This window comes from Artibeus jamaicensis, unplaced genomic scaffold, assembly GCF_021234435.1.
Source record: "Artibeus jamaicensis isolate MK-2021 breed Jamaican fruit bat unplaced genomic scaffold, CSHL_Jam_final contig_464, whole genome shotgun sequence".
NCBI lineage: Eukaryota > Metazoa > Chordata > Mammalia > Chiroptera > Phyllostomidae > Artibeus > Artibeus jamaicensis.
The window spans coordinates 1,581,249-1,600,745 of NW_026521842.1; the positions used below are offsets into that span (position 1 = coordinate 1,581,249).

The 19,497-nt window shown below is 54.0% G+C and overlaps 1 protein-coding gene across 2 annotated transcripts in view; it reads right to left on the minus strand.

Moving 5' to 3' along the window:
- Positions 1–18,864: 18,864 nt before the first annotated feature.
- Positions 18,865–19,497, minus strand: part of ACSF3 (acyl-CoA synthetase family member 3) — an 87,919-nt gene continuing 87,286 nt past the window's right edge. For both annotated transcript variants that reach the window (XM_037142321.2, XM_037142322.2), the window contains one exon: positions 18,865–19,342. In XM_037142321.2, coding sequence (XP_036998216.2) covers positions 19,195–19,342 — 148 coding nt within the window. In that variant the 3' untranslated portion in view covers positions 18,865–19,194. The remainder of the gene's footprint in view (positions 19,343–19,497) is intronic.

The window sequence follows — 19,497 nt, forward strand, 5'->3', positions numbered from 1 at the left end:
CACCCAGCCACCAGGGCCTGAGTTTGGTCAGGGCTCACACAGACAGGATGCAGCGGGTACCTGCCTGATTGCCTAAGGGGGTGCACTTGTGAACGGGCAGGAGGTGCACTGGGGGTGTGCAGAACCCGGGGAGGCCCAGAGGGCAGCAAGCAGTCTACTGGTGGAAGGCAGGGGTCCAGGGTGGCCAGGGACCGACCCTGGGGCTCATACTCTGTGTTTGGGGATTTTCAGCTTAGGATAAAAGGGGGGCACTGACCGCCTTCAGCAGACAGGTGAAGCTATTATAACTCTAGAACAATCATGTAAGTATTTACTTTAGAATAATGCAGTTATATAGTGAAACAAGTATTATTGTTATGCAGGTTTATATAGAATTGAATGTAGATATGTAATACACACACCCACAGTCTTCTGCAGCAGGGCCTCTCTCACAGCAGGCAAGGACCTGGAAGCTCAAGGAGGCCCACACAAGCAGGGCCTGGCCAGGAGCCTCGGGCCGCCTGCTGCAGGGCGCCTCCCTTTCCACAGCCCAGATGACGTTGGGAGAGAGGCTGAGTAGAGGCAGGTCTCGCTTCCTTCTTCCTTCCCCCTTTTCTCTCTTTCTTCCCTCCCTCCCCCCACTCCCCGATGCCCTCCTGCCCTCTGGCAGCCCCTCTGTGCCAGCCCCTTCCAGGCTCTGGGCTTCGGTGCTGAGGAAGGTCCTTTCGGGGCCTGCCCTCCCAAGGGAGCCAGAGCACCAAGAAACCCTAACGAGGTGAAGTTGTGTGTGTTCTCGGTGAAGCCAGGTACATGTGTGCGCAGATGGGTGAGGAGTTAGGGGGAGGGGATAAAGGGGTGGGGCAGATCTGGAAGGGTCCTGAACCCCTGCCTGGGGCCCCCTGGCCTGGATGGGCAGTGAGGCCATTCAGAGAGCTTCTCAGCCTTCAAAGCCACCCAGGGTCAGAGAAGATGGCAAGGTGGGCTGGAGTGCCAGGCATCCAGGGGATACAGGGGGGAGGTGGGAGGGGGAGGGTGGTGGGTGGGGGCTGAGGCCAGGACGGTGGCTCTTAGACCCAGTGCCTGGCCTGGGGAGAACAGGGGTGTCACTGCTCTGTCCAGTCCTCACCCACCCCCTGGCAGCCACAGGGCACAGTACAGGCAGAGGCCTCCTTGGACGGTGCAAGTTCAAGGCAGCACTGGTCAGGTTGGGGGGACCTTGTCTTTGTCAGAAGCCCAGTGGCACCCCCAACGAATGAAGAATAGTCATTCTCAAACTATGTTTTTACTCTTGAGAGCTCAAAAAAGGGTCGGACAGACAGCAGGTAGAAGCTGTGAGGCCAGGTGGCCCTGAGGACTTGGGGGTGAGGAGCCAACAGCTGCTGATGCAACATGATCCCTGGTCCTGGTTCCACAGGGAGCTGGGCCAGAGGGACCCTGGGCAGCAGGCTCGGTCCTGGACTCCCTCCGGGGCTTTGCCTGAGCTCCGAGCCCCCTGGGGTGGGGGCTTGAGACCCATCTCCTGTCCTGCTGAGCAGTCACCTGCCCAGCACCCCTGACTCAGGGATGGAAAACCTGGCCAGTGGCCAGCTTTCCTGTGTCCATCAGGTGATAATCAGCCCCAGCCAGACTTGGCCCTGGTACTGGGGGAGGAGACTGGCCAGGGTGGTAGGGCGGAACAGGGAGAGGGCCTGGTTCCAGTGGCTCAGGCCATGCTTGCTGGCACCAGCAGAGGGCAGTGTGGCTCCAGGGAAGCCACGTGGATGCAGCAGGGATGTCAGGCTGAGAGGAGAGAGGTTGTAGCCTGGTCCTCCCTCTTGCAGGGCTTGAGCTTAGGGGGCAGCTGTGAGGAGCGATGGTGGGTCCTTCTCGCCCCTACCCTGGACACACTTGCCCCCTACACACTCCTCCAGAAGTGCAGCCTCCACCACGACCCTGTACCCCCTTGTCCCTCCCGGGGTGAAGGGACCCCAGCCAAGACCCCTGTGCACATCCACCCCAGAGAGGACCTTGGGCTGCCGGCCCCTCCAGAAGTTTTAGCCAGGTGGAAGCAGCCTGCCTGAAGTCTTACCCTGGGCCTGCGGTCAGCCCAGCCCCCATCCCCATGGCTGGCCCGAATGTGCTGGGACGGTTGGGGGCAACCAGGCCAGCAGGGGATAGCGGGGCATGGCATTTGCCAAATGGCACTGTTGTGGGCCAAGCCAGGGCAACCCAGGCCTGGCCTTGATGAGGGGGCTGGAGGACCAGCGAGGCTCAAGGGAGCAGGACTGGCCACAGTGACAGTGGGTGCCCGGATAGGGCCAGGTGGAGGGGACACCAGGGAACAGAGGCCAGGCTCAGAGGGTCAAATTTGAAAGCAATTTGTAAGTCTTAAGAGCCACCCTGAGACTCGTTTTTGGTGGAAAAATCTTCACCAAGACGTGCCAGGGCCAAGCTGGGACCACCATGCACCTGAGACCCCCGGGCAGGGTGCGGGCCCTCTGTCGTTCATATGCAAAGCCTCAGGGTGCTGGGGACCCAGGATAGAGTGGGTGTGGGCAGCCCCCCTCTGACCTGGGCAGGAGGGTGTGGAGGGCAGGGAGGAGTGGTACAGGTTCCAGACAAGTTGTTGGGGGAATTGGGTGGGGCAGGACAAAGGCAGTGTGAGAGCCACCTCAGGTGTGCGTGCCAGGCTGGGCCTACATCCCCAGCGACTTCACCCCCTGGTAGCCTGTGCCTGGGGCCCTGGCAATAATTGTTCCAGCCTGGCTTCACACACACAGCTCCGGTGGAGAGGGTATTCTTGAGGGACCAGGGGGGCTCTGCTCCCAAAGCTGCCTGGGTCCTTGCAGCTCTCAATCCCTTGGGGTGGTCCCAGTAAGTTGGTTTCCTGCATTGTCACAACACGTCATCTCATGGGGCCCTTGGTGCACAGCCCAGGCTGGGGAGAGACCCTGTCAAGAGGAAGTTGGTGGGATGGGTTCCAGGCAAATGAGGACACTTGGTGGCTGGTCCTTCCAGGGTCCGGAAGAGGGTAGGCCAGGGTCTGTCCCCTTGGCACCCTAGGCTGCCTGGGGCTGCAGGGCATGGGTCCCCTCTTTTGCCTCACTGCTCTTCCCACGACAGCCCGGAGAACCAGCCAGCACAGCTGTGTGTTGGCACATCTTCAGTCAGAGGAGTGGAGGCCAGGAGAGGGGGAGGGGTTGTGGCGGGGGAGGGGACACTGCGGTGGGGCTGCGGTGCAGCGTGGGGAGCCCCTAAACAGCACGGGCAGTGGCATCCCAGCCTGCCCTCAGCCCGCTCCAGTGGCACCGGCACCACTGTCTTTCAATCAGTGTCAAGTGGACTGGTGACAGATTTGGGAGCAAAGAATCCCAAACAGCCGTATAAATCACATTAATGACCATTCAGATGAAATCAATTGCTGTAATGGAATCAATTTACTCTGGTGGCACCGTTGCTGCATTTAATGTCACCCTCCATTCTGGGGCCACTGGTGGGAGGTGGGTTGTTCACCCAGGGGCAGGGTCTCTGTGGAGCTGCGGTGCTTCCCTCTGCGGTGACAGGGTCCAGGCAGCAGGTACGGGGTACAGGGGCCCCAGGGGCCATGAGCTCTCCCTGCTGGTCTTTTTCTTCCAAACAGATAAACCCGGTCGGACAGGCCTGAAGGGGCCATGCCCAGATCAGTGCGAGAGAGGATGGATGGCACAGGAGCCTCCCCGTGGGGACAGGGCTGCAGTGCTGGGCTAACCAGTGGTAACACGGGGCCAACCCAGCTGCTGGGTAAGGACAGCCTGGGCCACACTGAGCCACGCCTGGCTAACAGCCTCTCTTCGGAGAGAATCAACACGTTTCAGCGATTCTTCTTGGTCCTGATGCTCCTTGCTCTCTCCTGAACATTGGGAGCAGAGGCCCCTCTCCCAATGTCCTCTTCCTTGGAAGTGTCTTGTGGGGGTCCGGGTTGTGCCCAACTCCCTCTGGTGCAAGCTCCAGCCTCCACCTTCCCTCCTCTCTGTCTCACCCAGTCCTCCTCCAGGCTGCTGAGCTGGGAGCCTCAACCCCTCCAGACTCCTCTATCTGCCCCTCAGAGCCAGCGGTACATCCTGGCTCCTCCCTCCTGCCAGTCAGTGGCTCTCTGAAGACTTTTCCAGACTGCTCTGACCCCACCCCTGCCCTGGGCCCTCTTCTTTACCCCCAAGATCCCTCCCTGGTCCAGAGAGGGCCCAGCTTTCATTCCAGGATACCACTTCTCACCCCCTGAAGGTGTCTTGTTCTCCCCAAGACAAGGAGGGGTGTGGCCCGCTGGGGTCCAGCAGATGTTCCACTGTGCCTTATCCCCCAGAGAGAAGGCTCCTTGGGGTAGGACTGTACTTGTGTGTGGTGAATCCTGGGTTTAATGGGTTACTGTACCTCGCAGATACGCATGAGCTTATGCACACCTGTGGGTACAGGAGGGGACTTCCACAGAGAATTATGACTGCAAAGCACCTCCGAGACGTCCTCACCTGTGCAGTGATGCTGTGAATGTGGTGAGCGGCCGCCGCCAGAGAGGTGTCTGCACCTGGAGGAAAGGTGTGATGGGGCGGTGCCTCCATTTAGCCCTGGTTAGTAATTCCATTAATGCCTGGAATGAAGTTGCAGGAGGTGGCCTGAAGCTCTATGACTGTGACAAAGGCAATAGTTGAAATGCTCAAGAGACCTTGTCACACTAGCTCATTGCATGGAGATGAAGCGGCGCTAACAGGGTTAAATAAACACCGAGGTTTGTTGAGATGTGAACATATCAGATAGGGGGAAGCTGGGGGCCTGGCCCAGCTGACACCTGAGGTCAGGGAGGCTGAGTTGGAGGCTCCAAATGCAGTGAGAACCCGGAGCAGGCTGCGTGCTGGAGGAGGGGTTTCTGCAGCGGCATTCACAGAAGGCGTGTTCCTGGCAGGGCAGGGCCGGGCCAAGTGCACTTCTGTTGTGACGTTCTGTCTAGAGAGGAACATCTTCACCCAGAGAACCTCAGGTGACGGGAGAGTCCGGGACCCCTGCTGGGGAGGGCGCAGGAACCAGCTGCTCATTTGCGAGAGGCAGAGCTCCCACCTGGGCAGACACACTGTTCGTCTTGGGAACTGGCCATCACTTTGGGCCCCTTCTCTCTGAGCCCTGGCACCCAGCTCACTGCTGGCATGACAGAAGGAAGCCGGGCATGGGGGGAACCACAAAACAACACGCCACCCGGACACCACTGGAGACGCTGAGAACTAGAAAACAAGTTGGGTCAGAACAAGAAAACTTTAAGAGCACCTGAGGGAAAAGACCAATGAACTTGAAAGCCACAAAGGTCAAGATGCCAAGAAGCAGAGGTGCAGAGGAAAATGGCTCACATCTCATACCAGACTGGCTGCCATTCCAGAGTGAGGAGAAAATAAAGACTCAGGTGCACAAAGATCGATCGGGTTCCCCACGCACATGCTTTTAAGAGAACTATTACAAAGCATGCTTTATTAAGAAGAAATCTGTTGAGCCAAGAAATTGATAAAATGTCAGTAAACTTACCAATTGACCATAAAAACAAATCCTATTAATTTTTGTCCCCCAAACCAAACCGTAAATTGGAACTTTAAAGATTATCCAAGAGGGGCGGCGTTGAGAGGAAGGAGCAAGCAAGTCACAGCCTTGTCCTGGCCCAGCCTAACACTTGGTTGTAAGAAGAACTATAGACTTTATAGTATGTATTTAAAATTTTTAAGGGTTCTCAAAGAACAGAAATTTAATTTATAATTTCCTAATAAAGAGAAAAAAGTTGAGGTGGTTATTTATACAACAAAATAGAAGGTAGAAACAGCAAAGCAAAAATCCCTAAGGTAGTAGACAGAAAATGCAAAATAAGATTGCAGAAATATCCTGGCTGGTGTGGCTCAGTGGATTGAGTGCCAGCCTGCAAATCAAAGGGTTGCCAGTTCGATCCCCAGTCAGGGCACATGCCTGGGTTGCAGGCCTCTCCAGTGGGGGGCATGCAAGAGGCAACCACACATTGATGTTTCTTTACCTCCTTCCCTTCCCCTCTCTAAAAAGTAAATAGATAAAACCTTTTTTTTTTAAAGATTGCAGAAATACCATATATTTTGCCAGGTATAATGCACATTCTTTTGCCCAAATTTTTGAGGGAAAAATAAGGGTACATAATATACATGGGTAGTACTAATTCTGTATCTATATAAATGTTCTTAATTCTTATTACACTTGATCTTAGCCAAAAGGCTGAGAAGCGATAATAAAATGTTAAATTAAAAAATTAAAATGAAAGGTTTTTTCCTGAAAGTTTGGGCCAAAAATGTGCCTGTGCATTTTACATGGCAAAATATGGGTAAGTCCTAATATGTCAGTAACCACAATAAATGGACGCTATCAGGCCTGGCCGTGCCGTGTACAAGACGCCTGCACATACCACACAGAGGCGGGCAGGATGGGATGGCAATGGCCAGCCACTGAAGTGGGAGTCCCAGAAGCTGGAATAGCAACGTTAGCCTCAGACAGAGACCAGGGGTCCAGCACAAATAATGCCCCTTTTTACTACAAAATATTTTTATTACAAAAATCATAAGCACGTGATTCTGTAATATAACAATATCATACTCAAGTATACCATATGACATTTTAGGTGAAATGTTCAAATTAAAACTATAAATTATTACACTTATATTCTCTTACTGTTACAGAACAGATGTCCAAGGGGGCAATATTTGGCCCACCCAGGAACGCAAAAAACTGTTATAGAACAACAGGGCCTACCCCCCACAAGGATGGTATACTAATACCATCCGGACCACCTACTGGGCTTGTCTGTCTGCCACCAGAGGAAAGACAACTCTCAATGCCAGAGATTTGTGAAAAGGAAAGGAAAGGTTTATTTAAAGCTATACAAACTTAAAGTAGTGACCCAATGTCCCCATTAAAATATCAAAGGCCTTTTGGATACCCACAGACACCTACAGCGCCCCCTTCTCCCCCTGCCCTAATTCGGGGTACCGTAACTCAGGAAAAGAAGCACATGTCCATGTTTCAGGCTGCTGGCAGCGTCAGCTGTGTTGCCGTCCAGGCAGGATCTCTGATTACTCCAAAGTCATGCGGCACCTTCTCATGACTTACTGGCCAATAGTTCTTTCACCCTTCTTCCAGGCAAAGTCTCTCCTGCTTCCCAGGCCACGTGGCCAAAGGGAGCACCCCAAAGCGTGTGGTCCTCTTCTACCAGAGCTGCAGGGGTCTGCACTCTGGCCAAAACCACAGGGTTCTTTCCTCCACCAGAGCTGTGGAGAGGGTAGGGTCGCCACTCTGGCAAAGCCAAGTGGAGATTCTCTGCTAAAGCCCCATGGTGATTCTCTCTACCGCCAGCTGCAGGGGTCCCCACTCTGGCAAAGCTGGGTGGTACTCCTCCAATGGCTGTCATGTCTGGGTTTTAAATCCCCGCAGCAGTCCTCCTTTGCAGCCCCATTTCTGACTCCTACAATCGGCTACACTTGCCAGCATTCCTGTATTATTCCAAGTTTAGTGGGCTGCCATTGTGAGTCTGGGCAGGCGTGGCCCCATGTCATGGAGCCAATCATCTCCAAGCTCTTACGCAGGGGCTGTAACTTGGGGGAACTGCCCCCAGTTACGACTTGGGTGGAAGTCACTTCCATCCCCCTGGCCCAGAGCATGGCTGCAGCTATTTAACATGTCTATGCAGCAGTTAAAGGTTACAGATATGTCAAATGACCATGCCAGAGGTTAGCTGCAAAGCAGTTGCTGTACAAACAGCTCTCAAGGGCCCTGCTCCATCTGTCCCTTCCCCAACTCACATCTGAATATTTCCTGGACTCCTTGAGTTCTGGACCCCATTCCAAATCCCTTTTGGGGCCCCCCTCTTGGCTGCACCCTGTTACATTACCCTATCAACCACGCTCAAGCAGGCCTTAGTTCTGCTGGACCCTGTATAATTTAAGAAAAATCCACACATGGGGTAAAGAGAGATGCTAAATAACATCCACCAAAAAATATAATCAAATATAATATGGGCCTAAGAACCCAGTGTTGAAATACATGAAGGCAAACTGACAGAAGGACAAGGAGAAAGGAACCACTCAACTGGGCGGGACTTCAACATGCCTCACACCGAGGGGCCAGACCGGCCACACACTGTGGCACAGGGGCACTGAGGAGACCAAATTAACAAAGTTTATCTAATAGATTCTTTTCAGTCTCTCGACTCTGAAACAAACCCAGCTGCACAGGACACAAAGGCGCCTCAGATTTCAAAGAACTGGAATCACATGGCCTGTGTTCTTGTGGAATTACATGGAGAGTAGGAGGAGAATGGCAGCTTGAAATGTGCTCCCGGCATTGAGAAGTTAAATCAAAGTGGAAATGACCGAGTGTTTGGAACTGGTGGTGCCTCAGGACCTGGGATGTATTTATAGGAGCAAGCCAGACAGAAGCCAGTGAGGGAGGGTCCAACGGGAAGGCAGCAGGAAAGGAAGAACAATGACCGGAAGTTGATGAAACAAAAGAACGCAGTGAGGACTGACAAACCGCAGAGAAAGTTACAACAGACAAACGTAGCAAGAATGAGGAGCGGGGGTTTAACTGCAGGTAAGACCGAGGTTTGGGGTCATAAGGAGGGCAGGGCACAACTTTCTGCCAATCAATCTGAAACCTAGTTGAATCTATGGTTTTATAGAAAATACATGAAATTAAGTGGACTTACAAAGAAGTGACAATTTTGAATAAATCAGTAACCATTAAAGAGGCCAAATCAATAATCAAAGACACCGCATGTTCATGAAAAGATGGCAGGCCTGGATGCCCTCCAGGCCATATGACCCCCCTTCAAAATCATAATAAAATGCAGGTCCGGCCCTGGCTGGTGTGGCTCAGGCGGCTGGAGCACAGTTCCACAGACCGAAAGGTTGGGCTTGATTCACAGCAGGCTGCACATTCGGTCCCCAGTCAGGAGGCATACAGGAGGCAACCCGTCGATGTTTCTCTCTCACACCAATTTTCTCTCTCTTTCTCTCCCTGTCTCTCCTTCCCTTCCTCTTCCTCTAAAAGCATGAAAAAATGTCCTTGGGTGATGATAACAAAAATGCAGGCCTAAGTCCTCCACCAAACTCCCTGGGCAGGAAAAGTGCTGGGATTAAGAATTTTTCTGATGTCTCCAAGGGGAGTTTGCCACACAATGTGTTATTCCCTGGGGACCTGCAGCCAGTGCACAAACACTGACATGGCCTCACGTTCCTTCTGCTCAGGTTTGTGTGTTGTGTTGTTCCGTGCAGGCTGCTGTGACAACACGACGGGGTGGTTCATAAACAGCAACACTGCTTTCTCGCAGCTCTGGAGAGGGCTGACATCTGGTCAGTCTGATACCTGGTAAGGGCTTCCTGCCTCCTACACCATATATTCTTGCTGTGTCTTGGGGTCCCTTTCAAGGGCACTAATTCCATCACGGTGGCCCCACCCTCACGACCTAACTGTCCCCCGAAGACCCCACCTCCTAACACCATCACACTGGGGGTTAGGTCTCAACATAAATTTTTGGGTGACACAATATTTAGTCCATGGTACCTGTCACGTGAGTTTACCACAAACGTAAAAAAATAAAGCCACAAACAAGAAACTTTGGTGTTCAGAGTTTTGATTTTGGAATGGTAGACAAGACACCATGGTGCTAGATCAATAATCATATTAAACAGGATCTAATTCAGCTCCCCACCCCCATGAGTAGAGTTTATCTCAAAGGCACAAGTGTAATGTCAGAAAATCATCCACATTAACAGATTAAAGACAGCAATTTCAATAAAATTTTGCACTCATTCATGAAACATCTTAGTGAGTAGGGGCTGCAACGCGTGAGTGATCTGAGTCAGGGATCCACCTGCACCCACCTGCACCCACCTTCAGAATTAGATGTGGCTCTGGAAGCGTCCGCCCAACCTCCTTCTTCTAGTTTTTATTCTACTGGAGATTTCGGCAGTAAGAGGAGAAAAGAATGCGGAGGCTAAGAATTGTAAAGGAGGAGCGATAACTGTGCTAATAGGCAGATGTTGATAACCCATAAGAAATTCACAAGTTCAGCAAGGCGAAAGGCTGGAAATCAACACACACCATGTCAATAACCAATTAAAAAAGAAGTAAAAATTCCATTCAGGTTTCCAACAAAAAGTATAAAGCCCCTCCTCGGACCACACCTCTCAGAGGATGTGTATAATTATAACAGAGAACATGGCGGAGCCGGGTCTCGTTCACAGACTGGAGGATGCGGTTTGTAAAGATGTCAAGTCTTGACAGATTAGGCTATAAATTTAATCACCTCCAATCAAGTTTCCAATGAGGTTTTTTAAAAAGGAACTTTAAGCTACGCTTAAAATTAGATGAAAGAGCTAAGGGCCAAGAAGAGCCAAGACTATTTTGAGAAAGGAAATAGGAATGGTGTCTTGTCCTAACTAATATCAAGACTTAGGGAGTGAGCATGGAGTACCAGCAACCTAGAAAGGAGTGAGTGGAACGGGACCGGAAGTGCAGGGCAGAGCAGGTGGGTGCCCACCAGAGAACAGAGGCCAAGTGCAGCTCAAGGGGGAGGGACTGAGGGCTCTGTAGCTTGCAGCACTTGTTATTCCGTGTTGGAAACGTCAGGGCTCTTCATACCACGTATATGTAAAAATAAAATTTCTGGTGAATTAAGAGCTTAAATGAGAAAAGCAAAGCTTTATAACTTTAAGAAGAACATATGGAAAAATAGATTTAAGAGCTTAGAGTAGGAAAGGCTTTTATAGGCAAGAAAAACTCAAACCATAAAAAACATTAATGCACTTGAATACATGAAAAAATTTAAATTATGCATATTGTACAATATCATGAAAAGAAGTAAAAGGCAAGCCATATAACTGATGCATAATCAAAAAAATCACCAACAACCAATAGGAAATGGGCAAAGAATATGAACAAGCAATTTGCAAAATAAGAAACACAAATGGCCAATAAACATGTTCAAATTATTTCTTTTAATGAGTAATTATAGAAATGCAAATTAAAACAAAGAGATTGCACTCCATACCCAGCACAGTGGCAGAAACTAAAAATCTGAGCACCCCTGTTGGCATAGAGGTGAGACTGGATCTCACGTGGGCTGGGCAACTCTGCACAGGCACAGCCTCTTTGGAAAGAATGGAGTCTGGTGCCAGCTGCTGTCAGCTCCCAGCATGTCCCCAAGCTCTCCCAGCATGTCCCCTGAGCCTGTTCTGGCCGTCACTGGCCACCAGGGACCTGAGGGCAGCAGACCCCTGGTGGGTAGCCTCAGAGCTCAGATCAGTGTTGCTTCTGGACATTTATGTGTGCATGTGTAAGCATGTATGGTTATACACATGCCTATGTGTGCACACATATGTGTATATGCACATCATGCAGGCACATGACCATGCACATGCATGCCCAAGTGCAGGTGTGTAGCATGTACACATGTACCCATACCCATGTGTACACCCATAATTCTGTGCTAGCACGTGCATGTGTGCACTGGTGAGTATGCACCCCGTGTATATGCATGTCCACGTGTGTACATATACATGTCTGCATGTCCATGTGTGTCTGTATGCACCCATGCATGAGGGCAGAAGCAACCAATTCGGCTGATGCAGTGTCACACCTACTTTCTAAGGGGCAGCTCTTCCCGGCAGTGCTAACCAGAGTGTTGCTGGTGCACTGAGGATGCTCCTGCTCGTTGCTGTTGTTTTAATGGTTTTATTGCTCAGTGGTGAGGAAAGGGCTGGCAGGGTGGAATGAAGTAGATTGTTGGCTTAATGGCCTGTAGCCATTACCAAGTAATTGAATGGCTGTGTCTATATGATCAGACTGTCAACAGGCGACGTGCCCTGCAAGCTGATGATGACAGGGGCTGCTGGGTGGGCACAGCTCAGTCTTGGGAGATACCTTGGGGCGGCAAGCAAAATGCAGATGCACTGGGGTCAAGCCCTGTGCCTGAGCGCAAATTCCCACATAGGCAGATCATGCCTGAAAAGCCATCATGTGGCTCACAAACATGGTTGCTCATGCCCAAGACAGCAAATGGATGCACAACCCCATGTGCATGTACCCACTCCTCTTACACATGCACATGCTGTGCACTTTACACACTCCTGTGAAGCCCCACACATGAGCAGATGCAGAGGGATGGTGTCTTTGGAGATGCCTGAGGGAAATGCTTGTGCTCCTTTGGGCCAAGTGCTCAGTGTGCCCGAGGTCAGGGGTCAGAGACTGGCAATTCTCCTGCTAGTGGATCACAGTGGGCCACCTGCCCAGTCCCAAACTGAGGGGGCTGCATGGCCTCAGGGGAGAACAGGGGGGCTGCTGAGGGGGGGAGGTCATGACTAGTGTGGTCACAGTCAGGTAGGAGCTGCCCTCCCGGACTTGCTCTGTGCTGTGATGTGGCTGTGCCTGCAGGACTAGCCTCTGCCCATCAGCTGTGGTCCTGGCCCTGCTTGCCCAGGCCCCTGGGGTCCTGCCCTGTCCTGTGCTTCTGCGTCCCCCATTCTGGGGTGGTCTCTGCTGGCTGGCACCCAGGTGCCACACTTCCTTCATGGAAAGGACCCCGAAAACCACATGATAGCAGCTGAGGGCTGAGAAAGCCACCTTTTGCCAGGCTTGCAGTCTATGCTGGGAGCTTGGAGGAACCTTCTGGAATGTGTTTTTTACTGACTCCTTCTCCTGCTCTCAGGCATGGGCACCCCTGACCCTGACTTCACAGGTGAGGAAACAAGCTGAGAGGCACATGGCCAGCATGAGGGTGTTGGGATGTGTCCTCAGCACTCGACCAGAGGAACTGGGACACGGAAGAGGGGAGGGAAGGGTTCGCAAGGGGCGGTTCACGGATGGCGGCGGGGCCTCCCACCCTGGCCTTGGATGAGCCAGACTCCCCCTTCTATGCCCTGGGACCCCTTGCCCCAGCCCTTCCACTTCTCCACCCAGATGCCCCTTTACAAACCTGTCTGCACCCATTTCCCAAGTTCTTCATCTCTTGAGGGAACATTACCTGTGAGCCCGTGAAGGATGCCTCAGTTTACCCCTTGGGGCAGAGGCCTTGTGACCATACTGGCCCCAAGACTCCCGGTTGCGGGTTGGCGAGAACACAGGAGCCATAGAGAGGGCACCTGGGCCATGTTCAAAAAGAATCCTTCAACAGCCCCCTTTGCCATCATCTTAAATGGCCGCCAACAGGAAGCTGGTGCAAGATACAGGAAACGTGGAAGAGGTTTAACAATCGCCACACATCTGGAGACTAAACTGACACTTTGTACTCCCACAGCCTGGAGGGTAGAGTCCAGCACTGCCTCCTTGGGTAAAACCAGCGGCCTTGGGCTGGCTCCTCCTGGAGGCTCTGGGGAGAACCTGCTTCCTCGTCTTTTCTGGCTTCTTCGTCCTTCACCCCTCTGTCCATGATCCAGGCCAGAAACAGCCACTCAAGTGTCCCGTCATCTCCCTGACTGGCCCTTCAAATGTTAGAGCTGTATGATGACCCTGGGCTCACCCAGGGACCCAGGACCAGCCTGTTTTAAGACTCCTTTGCCTGGTAAAGTAACATATTCATAGGCCCAGCCTCAGGGACCAGAATTTGGACAGTTTGGGGGGGTGGAGCCCTCACGGCTGGTCCTAGTATCTAAGGGCAGCTGGGGACCCCTTAGAATCTGGCAGAGGTGGGCTCAGGTTCTTTCCAGACAGCCCTGTTGTAGCTTCCACAGTTCCTGATCAGCTCCAGATGAGCTCCCTGTCTGAGAAGACGGAACTAGGCCACCCCAGGGACGGGCTGCTGATGTCAGGCAGGCCTGGGGCCGGCTCCCTTTCCTCTGGGGCACCTGCGCCAGGCTTCTCCCTGCGCAAAGCTTGTCTCCAGCACGCTGCCACCCCATGCCAGCCCCCTGCTCCTGATCTCCCGTCCAGTCTCTTCTCCCAGGTTCTAACACGCAGAATAGCCCAGGGGCCTGCTGGCTTCATCCAGGCCTGTGCCCTGGACCATGCTGCCCGCCTCCTGGGGCCGCCTCCTTCAAGACCAGCTCAAATGTCACTTCCTTCGGAGTGCTCCCGCAGTGTTTCCAGGAGTGCTCCTGAGAAGTGCCTGCCACCCCCCCCCCAGGGCCCACCATGCACCTTGATAGGGCCCATCAGCAGCTTGGTTTAGTTACTCATGTGTCTGACCTCATCCTTTGGACAGAGCTGCTGAAGGTAGAAGAACCAGGGCGTTGGGCCCAAACAGCATGGGCTATGCCACAGCCTTTCTCTTCCTAAGGCCCTGGAACAGCTGCGTACCCCACTGGGCCTCAGTTTCCTCATCTGTAAAATGGGCTGAGAGCACTCCCATGTGTTTTCCCCCCCATGGTCCCCATGGCCAGGAGAGCAGCTGGTCCCATCAGGTATGTGAACGTGCTGGGGTCTGGAGTGGGACCCCCATGCCCCTCCCACCTTGCGGTGAGGCTTAGGCAGTCTCCCCCGAGTGAGGCAGGTGGCCGGGCCCCTCCCTGCAGTCATCCATCTCTCCACTTTATTAATGGCCGTGTCAGTGCCGCACAGGACGCCTGCAGCTGTCTGCAGTGACAGATCACGAAGCGCCTCTGCTGCTATTTGTTCTCCAGTGACCTTGTCCCCCATTGTTGCGTGTGCGAGAGTTATGAATGTGGAACATGATAATTTGATATTGATCTATTTGGTGAGCTAAGAATTTACTGCATCCTTGATGTTTTAACAAAGGATACACTTGACTCTTGTAGGCAGGACAAAGGGCTGGTCTGACCACTGCTCACAGCCTGGTGGGAAAGGACCAAGGCAGGGCGTAGGGGTCCTGGTGCAGTGTGGGCTGCTCTGCTCTGGCTCTGGCCCTAGAAGGGCCACCAAGCAGCCCTAAGAGTGCGCATAGGACCTCAATGACAAAGGTGACCTTGAGCAACTGACTAGAGATGGAGAGAGAGGCCCCACTAAACCACTGAGGACACAGGGACGGGATAGGGGCTGAACGTGCAGGATGGGGCCGGGGGACTACGGGAGTGATGAGGGGAATATGGGGGTGAGAGGATGGGGAGGGCACTAATAAGGACGGGGCTAAGGAGGGCTGGGGAGTTCCGGGGGTCCTATGGGGAGCTCTGGCACAGCTCTGTGCAGAGGCCAGAGGGTAAGGCGGGCACACAGGCCCAGGGAGTGAAGAGGAACAGGAAGAGGTAGACTGTACGGGGGCGGCTCGGGTGCCCAGGGTCCTCAGAAGGAGGCTGCATCACGGGACCTCTGAGAACGGAGCTGCCATTTTCACATTTACTGTTTAGTGCTGGAATCTGTCTTCAAAATTTTTTAGATATAAAAACTGAACATAAAACAGGAAAAGAGTTCAAATTTCAGAGCTTCAAGGTGATTCCAGGGACTCTTGGAAAACTGTTTCATAATCTTGATCTCAGCCCCAAAACTTGGGGGTTGTCACAGGGCATGTGTATGTGTGTGTGTGAACACAGGCATGCATACAGGGATGTCCGTGAGCACACACATACACAGGCATGTGGCCATACATGTGAACACATGAGTATGCAGTGATGTGTGTGTGGTATGTGCACCTGTAGCAGTATCTTTTATTCATTGTTGGTTGAAGTCAGCCTGGCACTGTACCTATTTTTACACAGTTCTCATCTAAAACCAGGTGCTGTGCCCTGGCCGGGCGGCTCAGTTGGAGCAGCGCCCCGTACACCAAAAGGTTGTGGGTTCAATCCCCAGTTGGGGCGCATGTGGGAGGGCATCGATCAGTGTTTCTCAAATCGATGACTCTCTAAACAATAAAAAATGTCCTTGGGTGAGGCTTTAAAATAAATTAAAAAAACTGGGTACTGAGCTGCCATTTCCTGCATGGTTGTCTCACTTTGCCTCCAATGGACTGGAGCAGTGACAAACGCCAGAACCCCCGCCCCCGGACAGGAACCCCAGCCTTGAGAGTCCCGTGACCTGGCTCTCCAGGCCTGGGCACCTCCTCTCCGAGCAGACACGGGATCTTGCTCCCCAGGGGCCCTGGGCTGCCAGTGAATCCCAGCTCTACTGTGGGGACCAGAGCAGCAGGCAGCTCTGCTTCTGGACACAGCTGGAGAGCCGACCGCCTGGCCCCCAGGGGTGGGGACTCACCCCAGGACATGAGGTGCACCTGTGCTGCCCCTGAGGCCCAGTGCCAGTTCTGTTCTCGGCTGGGCGTCCACACCTGCTACTCTCCCTGCTGTTTCCCCGATTCTGGGAGGGACGAGGGAGAAAGGTTCCAGGGGAAAGCTGGCCCAGGCAAGGGCGTTTTGGGTTCCAAGTGTGAAGGTGGCAGGGCGAGGCCCATGTCTCACCGGGGGGAAGACGCCAAGGGCTGGGTTACGCACACAGTGGCTGCGAGTTTGAGGCCGGCCTGGGTGCATCGCTGACTGTCGGGGCTTTTGGGCCACAGGCGTGGCAGCAGGGCCAGAGTGGTGATTCGGCACAGGTCTGGGCAGTGGCAGCGGCTGGGTGGATATGGAAATGCCTGGTGCCTGGGCAGTGGGCGCTGGGGGCCTGGGCTCTGCTGACCCCGGTGGTGGGAACTCCATTCCTTCCCTGGCAGGCTGCTGGCGCCTCCTCTGGGGAGCCAGGAAGGCCAGGGAGCTCCCAGGTGGGTAACTGTATGGGGTTGCCAGCCCCGGACTCAACTTCTGACGAGGCAGAGCCCTTAGTCCTTGGTCAGGACCCAGAGATCCTAGAGAAGCACCAGCCTCTGATCACAGAATGGGGGAACCTGGGCAGGGAGGGAATGGGACTGAATGCTGGAAAGGGCCTGGAAGGTTTTGGCCCCAACATTTCTGTGGCCATTTCAAGCCTGTCGCCCATGGGCGTTCTCTCATCTCGGCTGGTCCTCTGGACCTGCACACAGAGGCTCGCTGCTCACGAGCACACATCCAGAAGGAGGGACGTGGCAGAACTCGGGGACCAGTCGAGCCAGGTGTGTTCCCTCTACTCGGGGTCCTGGGGGACCCTGCAGGCAGAGGCTGACCTTCCTTCTGCTCCAAGGAGGCAGTCTGTCTGTGCAGCAGCCCCCACCAGGAGCCCTGGGTGTCCCAGGCTGCCCGCAAACAAGCCCAGACCCAGCTGGGCCCCTCCTGGCGAGGCTGCAGGCAGATGACCGTCACAGCTCTGCTCCCGGGTGCCTGCTCCTGGCTCTCCCGTGGGAGCTGAGTGTGGCGTGGGCAGGCTGCCCCAGGTGGGAGTGCGGGGGTGGGGGCATTTTCAGTCAAGGGGGAACTTTCTGAAGTCTCGTGACCCTCGGTCACATTAATTTAACAAGTGGAGCCCAGGGTTCTGTACCTAAGAGAAGAGACCTGTTCCAAGGACAAACTAGCAACATCCTTCTGTAGTCTTGTTGTTAGCCGAAGATGACTGCAACTTTTTGAAAGTATTTGATATAGATTATAGCATAAAACAAATAATTATGTGAACATTTTGAGGAAACAAAATTTGCAGCACCAAGACACGCAGTGTCAGGTTACTGGGATTAAACAAAGAACGTGTGGCGTCGAGCCTGGCTGGGCTCAGTGGCACATGGTTACGTGGCTCCCTCGCTCCCACAGGCCGAAGGACCGGGGGAGGCCGAGGTGTCCACCTCAGTGTGGAGGGCCACCCTTGAGAGAAGCCAGTGGTGGGCGCGGCCGCTGAACCCCTTGAGGACGGCCTGCTTGGTGGGTGGGTGGCTGGCACACATGTCTAGACCGAAGACAGAAGGGAGCGTAGAGCTGGATGATCCTCTGAGTACACGCCACACCCAGCATCAGGCCTGGGGGGTGTTGCAGGCCACATGCAGCACTGGGGTGGGGACAGTGGTCCAGGCCTGCCGCCACTCACCAGCTATAGCCTCTCAGCAAGGTCTGGCCACCCCTGCATGGGCAGGGTGGCTCCTCCAGTCCCCAGTTTGCCACTCTTTCAGGCACACATTTCGGGGACAGCCAAGGCCAGACTCCTGTGGTACTGTGAGTGCCACTTCCCACTGGTTTTGGCCAGGGCAGCTCCCTGGTCTCTGGTAAACTTCGGAAGCTTCTGGATTCTCTGCTCAGAGCACACAAGGGGCACCCAGGTGTCTGAATCAATGCCAAGAGTGAGAAGTGGGAATGCTGACATACGGCTCGCTCTTCAGTGGTCTGGGGAGGGTGGGGGACCAGGGCCTGTCTACTGGGGAGTGAGGGGAGTGCCTTGGGGGGCATCTGGGAAGGAGAAGGTGGCATTTAGACAAAGACTGAAAGGAGGGGTTGGGGGGTGCAGGGGTGTATGGAGGGAGGAGCATGGAGGGGGTGGGGGGGGCTAAGGGTCAAGGTGGAACAGCTGCGGGGCCATCAGTGGACAGCTCCTGGACTCTGTAGGGGAGGATTTGGACTCCAGAGGAGAACAGTGGAATCCAAGCTACTATAGCAAAGGTGAGTGGTTCTAATAGTGGCCATGTGGCCACAGAGACTAAAACACTGACCACCTTGTCCATCTCAGAAGTTTGAGGCCCGTAGTCTAGAAGGCTCCCTTTGTGGGGGCTGAGAGTTTGCACACAGCTCCCTGGCAGAGGTCTAGGCACTTGGCTTCCCTGGCCCTCTAATCTCCTGAGCTTTGTCCCTACAGTGGTCAGCTTGGCCCCGAAGGCCTACATGAGCCTCCACCAGGCTTCTGGGGGCATGATGATGCCACTCTTGAAATGTGTACTGTCCTGGAGCCACACAGGAAAATCCCAGGGAGGGCAGAAGAGATGATGGTCAGCCCAAACCCCCTCACCTGGACACTAGGCCCATCCTCAGGGTGGGCTCCTCAGAACGGTCAGGGTTCAATCAGGAGACTCTGTAGGGGTCGCAGGTCACGTCGGGAAGCAAGAGAGCGGGAGACTCCCCGTGCTGTGTGACACGCATGTGTGTGCAGATAAGTACATCGTTTGCACCTAGAGACCAGCCCCTAAGCAGGCCCCGGGCAGACAGCACAGCACAGGCATTCTCTTCTCTGTGCAGCTTTACTGAATTTCCTCTGAAGATCTGCATCCCTGGGTGACAGCTGGACCCCTCCCTACCCCGGGACCTGACCAGCAGCTTCGGGGCACAAGGGGTCAGACAAGGCTGTGGGTGTGGGATAAGGAGAGGGCAGAGAAGGCCTCTTGCTTCGATCTCATCCCATCAGGCCGGACTGTTGTTCTCGACTGGGAGGTTCTGGTTCAAAGCCAATGCTGGGTCATGGGTGCCTGGGCTCCGGTGCTCCCTGGCTGTGCGGGTAGAACTGCCTGACGAGGTCCTTCTTGTTGATCTTCCCCATCCGGTTCCTGGGGATCTCCTCTACCAGCAGAAGCTCCGAGGGCATGGCATATGGGGCCAGGACGCCTCTGCAGAGACAAGTGTGGCCTGACAGGTAGGAACTCTGGACCCAGAAGCCCAGCCATGTCTTTGCCTAGCCCAGAAGGGTGCCCTGCTGCGAGGCATGCTAACACAGAGATACTCTTCTGCCCACCGGGACTGGGGGGTAAGGATGAACTCTACT